This window comes from Taeniopygia guttata, chromosome Z (genome assembly GCF_048771995.1).
Source record: "Taeniopygia guttata chromosome Z, bTaeGut7.mat, whole genome shotgun sequence".
NCBI classification, from domain to species: Eukaryota; Metazoa; Chordata; class Aves; order Passeriformes; family Estrildidae; genus Taeniopygia; species Taeniopygia guttata.
Genome location: NC_133063.1, coordinates 48,565,788 through 48,578,267, shown reverse-complemented (window position 1 = coordinate 48,578,267; position 12,480 = coordinate 48,565,788). Strand labels below are relative to the sequence as shown.

Here is a 12,480-nt window from a genome sequence, read left to right as displayed (position 1 = left end):
CAGGTTGAGAAGTTCAGGTATAGACAAGTTTGTAAAACAGATGAACAAAAAGTAAGAAGACAGACATGCTCCCATACCTTAGATGAATGCCAAAAGTCAGCTCTTCTGCACACTGTCTCTCTAGATGTTTGCAGCCTTAGTATTCCACAGACCCTCTTTGTGGAAAACAGCCTGTCAAAAAGAGAAAATCCTTGCATTTATGCTTCTGACTCATTGCTGGAATTGGTTCTGACTGAAATTAGCTCTGCTTTCAGAACTTTTGAGTCATGATATGATTACATTTTTGAGAAACGTCATCTTAAGTATTTTGAACACACTTTATCTGATTTGTGACTGAATCGTGACCTGAGTGAAGCTCTCAGTGCTCTCAAGACTTACACACCTCCAGATGTTAACAATGTGGATGTCAACATCTTCATATATCAATATCTTTGTATGTTATTTTTTCAGATAATCCTCATTCTGAGGTGGTGAAGAGGCAGGTGTTTTTACTCAGTTGAATAAAATCCAAACTTTTGTGTTTATGACTTCTGCAAGCTGTTGAATAAAAAAAAATTCTCAGCATGTCAGAGATGCTGGAGAGAACCTGCTATGGAGAACTGTTTGCATAGATTGAGAAAATAAATGGGATGACGGTATAGAGCTTGGAGGAAAATTCACTGAACATTCAATAATTTTATAAACAGTATCTCTGGTGCAGTCTATCAAAAGTTTTAAACATTAAAAAAGCAGTAGAGACATAATTATGAGAGATTCTAAGAATGTAACAAAGCCTCATCTTAGTTAAAGTGATGCAATTTTGGGTTCAAGAGTTAGGGAGCAGTCTTAGCTGTTACAACTGTAACTTTTAGGTTTAAACTTTGATTTCTGCCCCAGCTGTGCACTAGTGTTCGGACTCCCTTAAAAGTACAGAAGTATAGTCTGTGGCAGTCTGTTCTTTATTTTGTGTAGGGCAATATTGTTGTGCATAACAGACATGTTTGAAAGCCTGTAGGGGTGCAGGTTTTTCATAGATTTTGGGTTGCATGTTCTGTGTGTACATTTTCTTTTAGCAAACTGATAACTACAGCTCTGCAGGAGAGGAAGCAACCTAGGTGTCTTTTTAAGCAGAGAGTGGAACCTGTAGGTAGGTGTTGCTGTACAGCCAGTCAGCTGGAATTATTAGATGTTGTTTTTTATCTCCAGTTTTGGAATCCAGCACGATGGAAAGGAGAACGACTGTGAGCCTGCTGGAAAGCGCCCGTATATTATGTCCCGACAGTTGCAGTATGATCCTACTCCCCTCACCTGGTCACAGTGCAGCAAGGAGTACATCACACGGTTCCTAGAGTGAGTGGTCAGGCTGTAGCAGTTGCCTAAAATGAGCACAACTGTGCTGGAGTTCAAAGTACATTTTGTATTATTGTACTGATTGTTGTAGGTGTTTTTAGTGTGTTTGAGTTATTTTCCATTGAGGTCATACCACTGCCATGTTGCATAGTTATTTGGGAAAAGCTCTGTCCAGTCTTGTAGTCTGGAAGTGAGCTCAAGTCTTGTCATATTGGCTTGGGTTTGGTGCAGCCTGCAGCTTTTTGCAGTTACCAGGAAGAAAGAAGCCTTTCCAACAAGGGCCCTTATAGAACTTCATAGACTCTGCCTTTGGCCACAGTACCATGTGTTTGGCTTCAGTGACTTGTTCAAATCTGTTCCATTCTTTTTACGACCAGCAATGTGATATAATTTTAGCCGGAGACTGTGGGGTTCTCTGAAGCCACTCTGCAAATTATATTGAGCTCAAGATATTTCCTCTTTGACAAGCTGTATTTTGCCATTTTAAAATCATCTCTTGCTAGACAGAGTGACTACTTTTGCAGCATTTCAGCATAACTTGGCTGGAATCTGGAAGTATTATTTACATGGGCCATAATCAAAATTACCCCTAAGAAATAGATACTAAAAGTCTGTGTAGAAACATAAAAAACTGTGGTGGTATAGAGTCCTTTAATATGGAATTTTTGTCTTTAAGTCGTGGGTGGGGATTCTGCCTGGATGACATCCCCCAGAAAGAAGTTCTAAAGTCCCCAGTCATTGCTCCTGGAGTGATTTATGATGTGCACCACCAATGCCAGCTTCAGTATGGTTCCAATGCTACATTCTGTGAAGATGTGGATGTAAGTGCTGAATGTTTTTCTTCATTCTCCTAGTAAGAATTCAAAATTCTTGAGCAGCATGGAAGTGTATTCAGTGCACCTCGTTTACAAATGCAGTGTGTTTAGAGTCTCATAGGCTAGGTGTGCAGTGCAGGCATTGCCTAACACCCTTAATTCTGCATTTTCTGGAAGTGAGTTGTTATGTTGTTTGCCTTGTGGTTCACAAGATCTTTGCTGGATCTCAACACTTACTATGATTAAGTGCCTGTCCTTCTGCAGTGGAGTAATTTTGGTTTTAAACTTGTAATATTAATTCTTAGGTAAATTATTAATGCAGCTTAAGTCCAGTTTTAAAATATTCTTCAACCTTGTGGCTTTCAATTAATCAAACCATTCTGGGAACAAATATTCAGTTCCAGGACAAGTTTTTGGAAGAAATTAGGGTTGTGTTCTCTTTCCATACTTCCTGATTTTTCATATTCTTTATGATCTAACAAACAAAAGAATATTTCAGTCCCTGTGGAAAATATTTATTTTGAAAAACCAATATTTTTGTGTGGAACATTAGATATTTATGCAGAAGTGTATAATTCATAGAGTACCCTGGGGTCTGTCTCACAGCATAGCAAATCAGTATTGTGAGGAGGTGCTAGGGAGCAGTGTAGTCACAGCAGCCCTCACAAGAGCCCTGCAGAGTGTTAGCTAAAGTACAGTGGTATGGTATTTTACTAGAATAATGGTACCTAGAATGTTCAGAGGTCTTTGGGTCTGTACAACATAGTTGAGGCTATCTTGGGCCTTGGGTCTTCAAAGAGGTAAGAGCAGCCGGTTGTAGTGAAGTTGCTTATTGCATGAGTATATTGGTCTCAAAGACAAGCAGTTCAGACTATTAAAGTCCATGCTAAATGCTTTCTGGTGCAAAGTCTCAATGTTTGAACAAAAACAGCAGCAGCTCCCACACCTTTTTTCTTCTTCCTTCTTTCTCACCCCAATACAAGGGATTTTATCCATAAATCATCCAATCAGCTAAAAGCATGATTCTATTTCTCTTAACACCAATCTGAGCTTAATTCTAATGTGCGAAAGTAGTGTCAGTTCTTACCTGAAATCCACATACATAATTGTATCTATTTATGCAAAAGGTACTATCTGTTTTCTTACCCAGAATCTATGTATATAAATGCATCTATTTACATGAGTAGTTCTACCTATTCTATCTAGAAACACAAGCAATGTTCTGCTATGTTTTTGTTATGTCTGGAGCTAAGTTAAACTAGCCTTTAGGGCCTTTTAGTAGCTAATACAGTTTCTTAAGGCACTTGAAATATATTTCTACTTACTTAAAACTAAAACTTACACTTCTGTTTCATGCTGTGTGGCTTAATGTATTTCAGCTTTTCTAGAGGTTCGTATTCAAATCTTGCATTTCTTTTTCTCTCTGAGGGACTCAGAGGCTTCTATTTCATGCACTCCAACACAGGATATTTATACATAGAACTGCTCAGCAACAGTGTTTCCAAGTGCTAGCCTAGCTAAGTGATCACTAATTTTCCTGTGTTTTGCGCAGCAATGTTCAGTAAATGCTGGAGACAGCACCCAGCCTACTGGCCCTGTCAAACACAGATGTATTTAGGCTCTTGGCAGTGCTGGTATGAACACAGTCCTGGACTGGGCACTGCTGATGTTGACTGTTTATTCCATTCAGATAATTGTGTGCATCTCCATCTACCCTTCTCTTAGGAAAATTATTTCTGATTAATCTTTTCAACCTTGATAGATAACATGATTAACGGTGTTGAACTACAGCTGCTGAATCTGAAGAAGGTATTGAAGGATTGCTTTCATTAGGTGCTGTTACAGTTTCCTTAGTTACTGTAATTTGTCTATTGGTACAGATAGACAATTAGGATGTAATTTTGCAGTATTGGCTCAGTGTGTCTCTCCTTGAATTTGAACCTAACATTCACATTTGAACCTAACCTTTACATTCACATCTCCTGATTAACCAATTTTTACAGCTAGACATATGTCAGAAAATTCATTGGTATCCTCTCATTTTGCATTTTACCGACAGGCCTGTATTTTGCTGCTAGTTGCACTTCAGGAGATGGAACTGGGAGCAGTAGAGTCAACCTGGAATGTTGAATCATCAGTCTTTTTGTCATTTTGTCTAAGAGGTCTGACTCTTCTGCCTTTCCTCTATTTACTTAGCCTTTCTCACTGACAAGCTGCTTTTGTTTTGTGCATTTTAATGTCTGACTGAATTTGATCCACAGATCCTTTTTGAGAGAACAATCTTCATTTAGCTGAAGATGCCCTGGGGTTCAGTGATTACACTTAGCAAAACCTAATATTTATAATTTAGATAGGGGTTTCATTATGCGCTTAGGCAGTAAAGTGTCCTGTGAAGTATATAAATATCATCCGTCTAATAAGGCAAAGAAAAGCAAAAATTTATTAGATGGAGGAATTTTCCAAGTCATAGCTAGACCCATAGCTTCCTATAGAACAGCCTGTAGGATATCAGAATGCTCATCTTACTGCCTTTTTCTCCGAAACTTCCATTGGCTTTTGTGAAACTGACTTTTTTTTTGATTCAACTTTCTTCAATGCACAGACCCTATTCTCATAGACTGGGGGGAAAGTGTATATCATACTGTTGATGAAAAGAAAACCCACTTGCTTTGCACTGAGTCCATAACAGAGTCGCGAATTTCTGTGTGTTACCTCCAAAGGCATGAAGTACATGGTGTATCCTCTCATATTGTTGTTTCTCATATTGTAGTCCATCTCCTCTGCTGTTGTTTCAGTATTCTGGGACATGGAGATAAATATGGAAAAATCCTTGCGAAGCTAAAGAATTCCCTTTGTGAATTCTTGACTTTAAATCTATGCGTGCACATAATAATAAAAGTAACTACTGATGAAAAGCTGTGTTCATTTTCTATGCCAGTTTCTCTGATGTTGTCTGAGGCATGGTGCAAGAGTACACTTTAGACACTAAAGCCACAAAATATATTCTGTCTACAAGAGTTAAAATAAAGGATTACTTTGATAATGAGAGAAAATTCATCAGCCAGAACACTTGGGTAGCTCTGCCTTAAGAACCTGGTAATGATGGCTTCAAAAGGCCTTCACAAAGAATGCTACCCTTGAACTATAAACAGGGAACTGCAAAACAAAGTTTGTCTTCTGTACATTGCCCAAAAACAGTGAACTAAGATGCAGCAGCCCAGACATTGTATTCCAGCTGGAAGGCTGAAGTGCTTTGAGATGTTCCATGCCATCAGCTTTCTTCTGGTGCTCTTGTTGACAAACCAAAGTAAACACACAATGGAGAAGGTAAATGAAAGTGAACTCTCTCAAATCTTGCGCCCAAGCTTAGCCATTTTAAACAGAAGCAGGCCAGAAATGGGCAGCCAGACTCTGCATTTCCCACTTGGATGAGCTACTGGCTCGTTGGGGCTGCATTTTTGGAAGTGTGCAGTTTATAACTTCCAAATCTTAAAAAAAGGGCAAGTGTAGGGTCCTGCTGGGGAGGATATGTGGCTTGCTCTGAGAATTCCAGTGGGAGCTGCTAGTGGGATCCTTCTTATCAACTCTTTTTTCTGATGGCACTTGGAGCTGTCCCTTCTTCACAGGTTGATGCTACCAGCTCTGTTCTCTTTTCGAGAACTGGACTATGGCATCCAAACACCGTGAGTCAGGATCTAGGCTTTAGCTTCTGCTGTTCCTGCTGGCACTGTGCAGTCCCTCTGAGAGCCCTGCTTTCTCTACTTTGGAAGTGGTATTTCATGCAAAGCCCTGATCAGTCAGGAGTTCTAAGCATGCAGGGCTCCTGCATGGCAAACAAAGAAAAACTGGTGTGCATGTGAACTAAAGAGGGAGAAATGGCCCTCCAACTCTGTCCTCCCTTTCTAGAGGATAGTTCTGATTGAGTGAAGTGGGTTTGGTAAAAGGTAGCTGGAATGTTTCTTGCCCTGCTTTCTTTGTTGTATCTCAGGAGTTTCTGTCTGTTCTGGGGAGTTAAGCCACTGTACATAGAGAAGCATCTGGAATGCAGTGTTTTATTGACAACCTACTGTATTAAACGGGCACCAGTTTCTGAGTTACTTAAAATGCAAACATTCGCTCACCAGAGCCTTAGCTCTTCCCAGCCCACTATGTTTTTTTTCTCCGCCAACTAGCTGACTGCTTTTTTTTCCAGCTAATTTCCTTGCCATCTGCCAAGCTGATGTTTTAAGCCTCATCACTTCCTCATCTAGTTTTGGTACCTCCATTAATATTGTTGGAGACATGATGTTTTCTGTATTTGCCTGCCTGGCTTCTGTAACCTCCTTTGATGTCACTGTATGTTTTCAGGCAGACAGCAATGCAGAATTGAAGATGATATTGGTTAGTACTCTTCAAATGAAAATAGTTCAATTTTCTGTTCACCTTATCTGCAAACAGCAGTGACCAAAGTTTATTAAGTCATTTTTCTTGTGTTTATCTAGGAGTTGAGCAGCCAATTAGGAGAATATTTGAAGTCACATAGGGCAGGGAATTCACTTGAATTTTTTTATTTTTCAGATAGTCGCTTTTTGCACAGTAATGACAAGTATATAAGTTTGGACCCTTGATAGTTCCTATCTTGTGAAAAACCCTGACTCCTCTGGAAATACAACCCTTACAAGGCTTTTTAAGTGGCTGTACAAAACTCTGGGAGGCTTTTGAAAATCTTGGCCAAAGGAGTTCTCCCTCAGACTGCTGTAGTTTTCTTTCTTTTTCAGAACCTTTGCCAGACCCTCTGGTGCTCAGTGAAAGGCTCCTGCCGCTCCAAATTGGATGCAGCTGCGGATGGCACTCGATGTGGAGAAAACAAGGTGAGCCACACTGTTGGCAAGCTGTGCTGCCTGCCAAAGAACAGAGAGGAGCGATGAATAGCTCTGCCATTGTTGAGTGTGAAGGAGGGTCATCCTGTGTCATCTCCATTTACATTTCCACTTAAGTGTTCTACCTTCATGAGCTGAAATAACAAATAATTCCCAGAAACTCAAAAAAATTCTAATTTCCCTGTGATAATGATTTGAAGCTCTTTGGGCTTTCTCTTCTCTCCTTAGTGGTGCTTCTCTGGTGAGTGCATTACAGTGGGGAAGACTCCCGAAGCAATCCATGGCGAGTGGGGTGCTTGGTCATCCTGGTCCCATTGCACAATGACATGTGGAGCAGGAGTTCAAAGCGCAGAGAGGCTGTGTGATAATCCAGAGTAAGCTGAGTCCACTAACTTTCCCTACTTTTTGTTTAAGATTTTTGAGGTTCTGATGATATGGGAAACTCTCTTGTATGAAACTGATGTCAGCAGGTGCCACATCAATACGTCACAGATACTGACACCTCTCTTCCCAATTAGGCATACCTGTGTGAAATTCAGCTGGCTCGTCTTTTACAGTCATCTTGTTCTGTATTTCTTACTTTCCATAGAGCTTATTTCAATGCAAAGTGAATAAAAAAAACATACTTAACATTTAGGCTTTGCAGAAATAGTGTAAATATTGTTTTATTAATACTGCAATGAGTAAATAAATGTCCTCACACACCAGGTGAGAACAGTTTCTAGCAACCTGATCCTGAGGACTTACCTTTCATGTTTTCTTGTAGTCATCAGCTTTGTTTGAGCTTCAGACACATGAGTTGTCAGGTACAGAACATGAAAGGCAGAATTGCTCACTACATATCAGAGTTCATGGAGACTCTTCACCTCATTTTCACAAATCACTAATAGCAGGAATAATTCGTCTTTTCAGAGAGAACTGTCAAATGCACTGCAAAGCATGGGATTTAAAGCAGTCCATTTGATAGGTTAATTTGTTATGAGCTCAGACTGGTATTGCCAAGCACTTTTTTGGGATACATGAGTTGTCTAGATTTCTGTGCTTCACGCTGACATTTGAGTACTCAAACATGTGATATGAACAGTATCTCTACCCTGTCTAGGATTCAGAGTCACCTTGTTGTGTTACTGGGGCCTGAAATATGTTGTTGGTATAAAAGTATTTTTTTTTAACCCATGGTCTCATGTCCCAGTCTCAATGTTCCTTTTCTAGACCCCAGTTTGGAGGAGACTACTGCACTGGAGAGAGGAAGCGCTATCGCATGTGCAACATCAGCCCCTGTCACAAAGACGTGCCAACCTTCCGTCAGATGCAGTGCAGTGAATTTGATACAGTTCCCTACCAGAACGAATTCTACCACTGGGTTCCCGTTTATAACACAGGTAGGAAGCTACAAATTTTTTTAATGTCCTGTATAAAAAGTCAAAGTTGCATGCCTATGAGAAACGTCTATGAGGGTGAGAAGTCACTGAATTACATGTTTTCTAATGAATTAGAGACAAAGATCTGGTGTGTCTCTGTATGCTGTTGTGCCTTTTGTGTGAACATAAAGGCCATGGTTCTTCTCTACACTTAGATATTTTTTCAGAGCTCTGGTGATAATGGCTGTGATTGTAACTAGTTCAGTTCCTGTAAAGATACCGCACTAAGAAAAGCTGTTGAACTTGTGTCTGTACTATTTTTTTAGAATAGATTTAAACCATCTTTTCCAGTGTCAACCACAGAGCCAGAGGCAGAATGGTGTGGTGGAGAGCTGCATCTTTGGTCCTGCAGGCATCACTGCACCCAGTAACCACAGCTCTTCCACTGCACAAATGTAATTTTATTACTTCCAAACTCAGATCTGAATGGTAGGTGTACTTGATGTTACAGTGTAGAAGTAATACCTGAACTGGGTCAGTGTTGTTCTGCCTTGTATTGTAGAGGCAGAGTCAATGACTCTGCTTTATAACTTGCTTTGGAGCAGCTAGTTATTAAATACAAGGGCAATCATTATTAGTATGCAGTTTGAGTCTTGGGTTGTGCATAAATGTAAAGTGTAGATTATCCAATAGAACCACAAAATTGTTAGGGTTGAAAGGAATCTCTGGATTTCTTCCTGCAGTCCTTCGGGAACAGGCTGGAATCATCTTTGTGGCCTCTACTGGACCCTCTCCAGTAGCTCCTTGCTTTTCTTGTACTGAGGAACTCAGAACTGCCAAACTCTTTCTGATGGACCCCAGGAGCCCATTGGCCCTCCTGGCTGCCAGGGAACACTGTCGGCTCATGGGCAACCTGTCACCCACCAAAACTCCCAGGTCCTTCTCAGCAGAGCTGCTCTCCAGTAGGTCAGACCCCAGTCTGTGCTTGAGGTTATTTCTCCCCAGCAGGACCCTACACTTGCCCTTTTTTTAAGTTTGTCCCTGGCCAACTCTCCCCCCCTTTCAAGGTCCCACTGAAGGCAGCAAAGCCTTCAGGTGGATCAGCCACTCCCCACAGTTCCATAGCAGTAGCAAACTTGGTAGCAGTGTGTTTTTTAATGAGAAAATAAGACAGGATAGAGAAGATCAGGATTAAACTTGCAGTTTCATTTGCCTGTAATATTTTTTTCAGCATGTTAATTGTTTTTTCAGTTATTGGCAGTTCTGAATTGGTTTCCTAAATTTCAGCTACTGTTTCCATTTCATGTAACAAATACACCATTGAAGATTAATCTAGAGCAGGCAGACTTCAAGTAAAATTTCTGATGAAAAAAAATATGGCTGATAGAGATTTTTTTTTAAGAAATCCAGAAAAGCCATGACAAATGCTAACAACCTAACATTTATGCCAAAACCAAACCCAAAAATATTTTCTGCAGTCACCTATCATTGAAATTAGGATTCCAGACCTCTGTTACTCAGGGCGTGCTACTGCAGGGTACACCATTCATTCTGTTCATATCCTGTCTGTGGCACTGCAACAGAGCAGGTAGTTCTGCATGTGCATTTCTTACAGAAGATCTGTTTTTAAAGGACTTTGAGAATCATGAGTCAAATGCTTACTGCACACTGGAAGGCAGAGCTGTGCTCTGTCCATGCTATATTTCAAATAGAACTGTTCAGAACTGTACAGACAAACCAGCTCTATGTAAAACGCTGTGCTGCTAAGCCTGACATATTTCATCTGGAAAATCATTTGCAAAATCCTTCAAATATCAAGGAGGTAATTTTTGTCTGTGGCTTGAAAACTTGACTGTTTTCCCCCATTTTCTCAGCAGCCAGAATTTCAGCATAGATTTCTGTGTCTTTCCCATTACCTTGGAGGCCCTTAATGTTTTCACATTTGACAATATTTAAAGTGTTTTCTTGCTGCTAAACTCTTAACCTAAAGTAAAACTGGCTTCCTCAGATAGACAGGCTCTCCTGGTAACACTCAAATAAGCAGGGAGCTGCCCAAATCCTGTGCTGATTCTTCATCTGACATCATTGTATGACTGAGGGTGGGTGGCTCTCATGTGCACACTGATTCCAGTTTTGTCCAGACAGTATTACCTGAAATACATCTGAGAGTTTTCCTTCCATCTCAGTTTCAAATATTTTTTCACCTCCTATCAGTGGCTAACGATATCCTGGGAAAAATACCTGCAGATAAGGTCATGAAACAGTGCTGTCTCTGAGAAACACAGCAGTTTGAGCCTTCCTTGCATGTGTGTGTCCAAACAAACAGAAACTTTAAACAAAAACAAACCAACAGCCTTTTTAAACCCCCCACAAAAATGAACTGATGTTTCAGGTCTCTGGAGACTTACTCACAATGTCCTCCATATATACACCAACCTTTGTCAGCTCCCTTACTTTCTCTCTTAACTTGTACAATCCAGTTTCAAGGATTTTTCACAGCATGCTGTTACCATGTTGTCTTGCTTCCAAGAAGTCTTTGTCTTTTGTAGTGGTTTAATCCTGTCTGGCCACCAGGCATCCACCAAAGCTACCTTGTTGTTCCCTTCTTCAGCTGGATAGGGAAGAGAGAATGTAGCAAAAGGCTTGTGAGTTGAGATAAGGGCAGGGAGAGATCACTCACTGGTTACCATAGTAGGCAAGCCAGACTGGGCTTGGGGAAATGCGTTTGATTTTTTAGAAACTAAATCAGAGTAGAATAGTCATGAGAGACAGTATTCCTTTAACCTCTCCTACAAAAGTCCTTCCCTGCAGTTCTTCCTGAACTGCTCCTGCACAGATCCTTTCCACAGTCCTGCAGTCCTTCAGGAACAGGCTGTTTCAGCATGGATCCCTGGTGCATGGTGCTGCCAGGACCCTGCTCCAGCACGGGCTTCCCATGGGGTCACAGCCCCCTTAGGCACACCCACCTGCTCTGGTGTGGCTCCTCCAGGGGCTGCAGGTGGATCTCTGCTCCCCCTGCCCCTCCCTGTGCTGCAGGGGCAGAGCTGCCTCACCAAGGGCTGCACCAGGGGCTGCAGGGGAATCTCTGCTCTGGCTCCTGGAGCAGCTGCTGCCCCTCCTCCTTCACTGACCCTGTGTCTGCAGAGCTGTTCTTCTTACATGTTTGTATCCTCTCTTCCAGCTGCAGTTTTGCAGATTTTTTTCTCGCCTTCTTAAATACATAATCCCAGAGGTGCTGCCACTGTCACTGGTGGTTTGGTCGTTACAAGGTCCTTCTTGGATCTGTCTGATGTGGGCTCTGTCAGTCATGGGGGAAGCTTCTAGCAGCTTCTCATAGAGTACTGTGACAGCTTCAGCTGGTTTGAAGCTGCACAGATAAAATTGGCCACAACAGAAACTAATTTGGCTATCTTAGTTCATTAAAGAGTAGAAGTAAACAAGCCCCTAGGTAAGACAGTGATAAGTTGGTTTTGAATTCAAACAGGGGACCTCTGCCAGTCCCAGTCAATCCTGAATGCAGGCATATCTTTGGCCAGTGAGCTGGACAGTGTTGAAACCTTGAACTGTTGGTTGTTCAAGCACAGGAATTTTGAACTCCCTATAGAAGGGAGCGTCCCTCAATGAGCTTTGTCTGTTGTCGCATGACCTTCAGTGTGTTCAGTTGTGTGCCTGTCACCAAAAATGCGACCGAATGTGGGGACCTCTGATGTGACACAACAGCTTCTGCTACCCTTGTAGACACCTGCTACCAAAGCCTGGCCACACAAATCCACTACGGCTCTTGTTTTAGTATCAGGCATTTTGGATCCTCTCATACTGCACTTGGGGTATAAAGGGGAAAGGAAAAGTCATTAAGCTTTCCCAAGCCCTGAGTGCACATACAGTTTTTATGTGGAAGTGTCTAGCGGAGGAAATGAATTCCTGAGCCAGATATTCTGTGACATTTTAGACATTCTCTGTTCCTTCATCCCACTGGGAAAAAAAAAAAAAAAGAGTAGATTTCGTGGATGGTCACAGTTCTCCCTCCTCTCTCTGTCTTTAATTTCATAGCTTGAGTTATAGCAAATGTCACATACCTAATAAAGAGTCATTTATGTTGTGTAAATTGTAACTTCA

At 41.3% G+C, this 12,480-nt stretch overlaps 1 protein-coding gene across 1 annotated transcript in view; it reads left to right on the top strand.

Moving 5' to 3' along the window:
- ADAMTS12 (ADAM metallopeptidase with thrombospondin type 1 motif 12) overlaps positions 1 to 12,480 on the top strand; it is a 147,109-nt gene that overhangs the window by 82,424 nt on the left and 52,205 nt on the right. Inside the window, exons 8-12 of the mRNA XM_030257799.4 lie at positions 1,186 to 1,329; positions 2,006 to 2,150; positions 6,902 to 6,994; positions 7,232 to 7,377; positions 8,216 to 8,385. Of these exons, the coding sequence (XP_030113659.4) occupies positions 1,186 to 1,329; positions 2,006 to 2,150; positions 6,902 to 6,994; positions 7,232 to 7,377; positions 8,216 to 8,385 (698 nt within the window). The remainder of the gene's footprint in view (positions 1 to 1,185; positions 1,330 to 2,005; positions 2,151 to 6,901; positions 6,995 to 7,231; positions 7,378 to 8,215; positions 8,386 to 12,480) is intronic.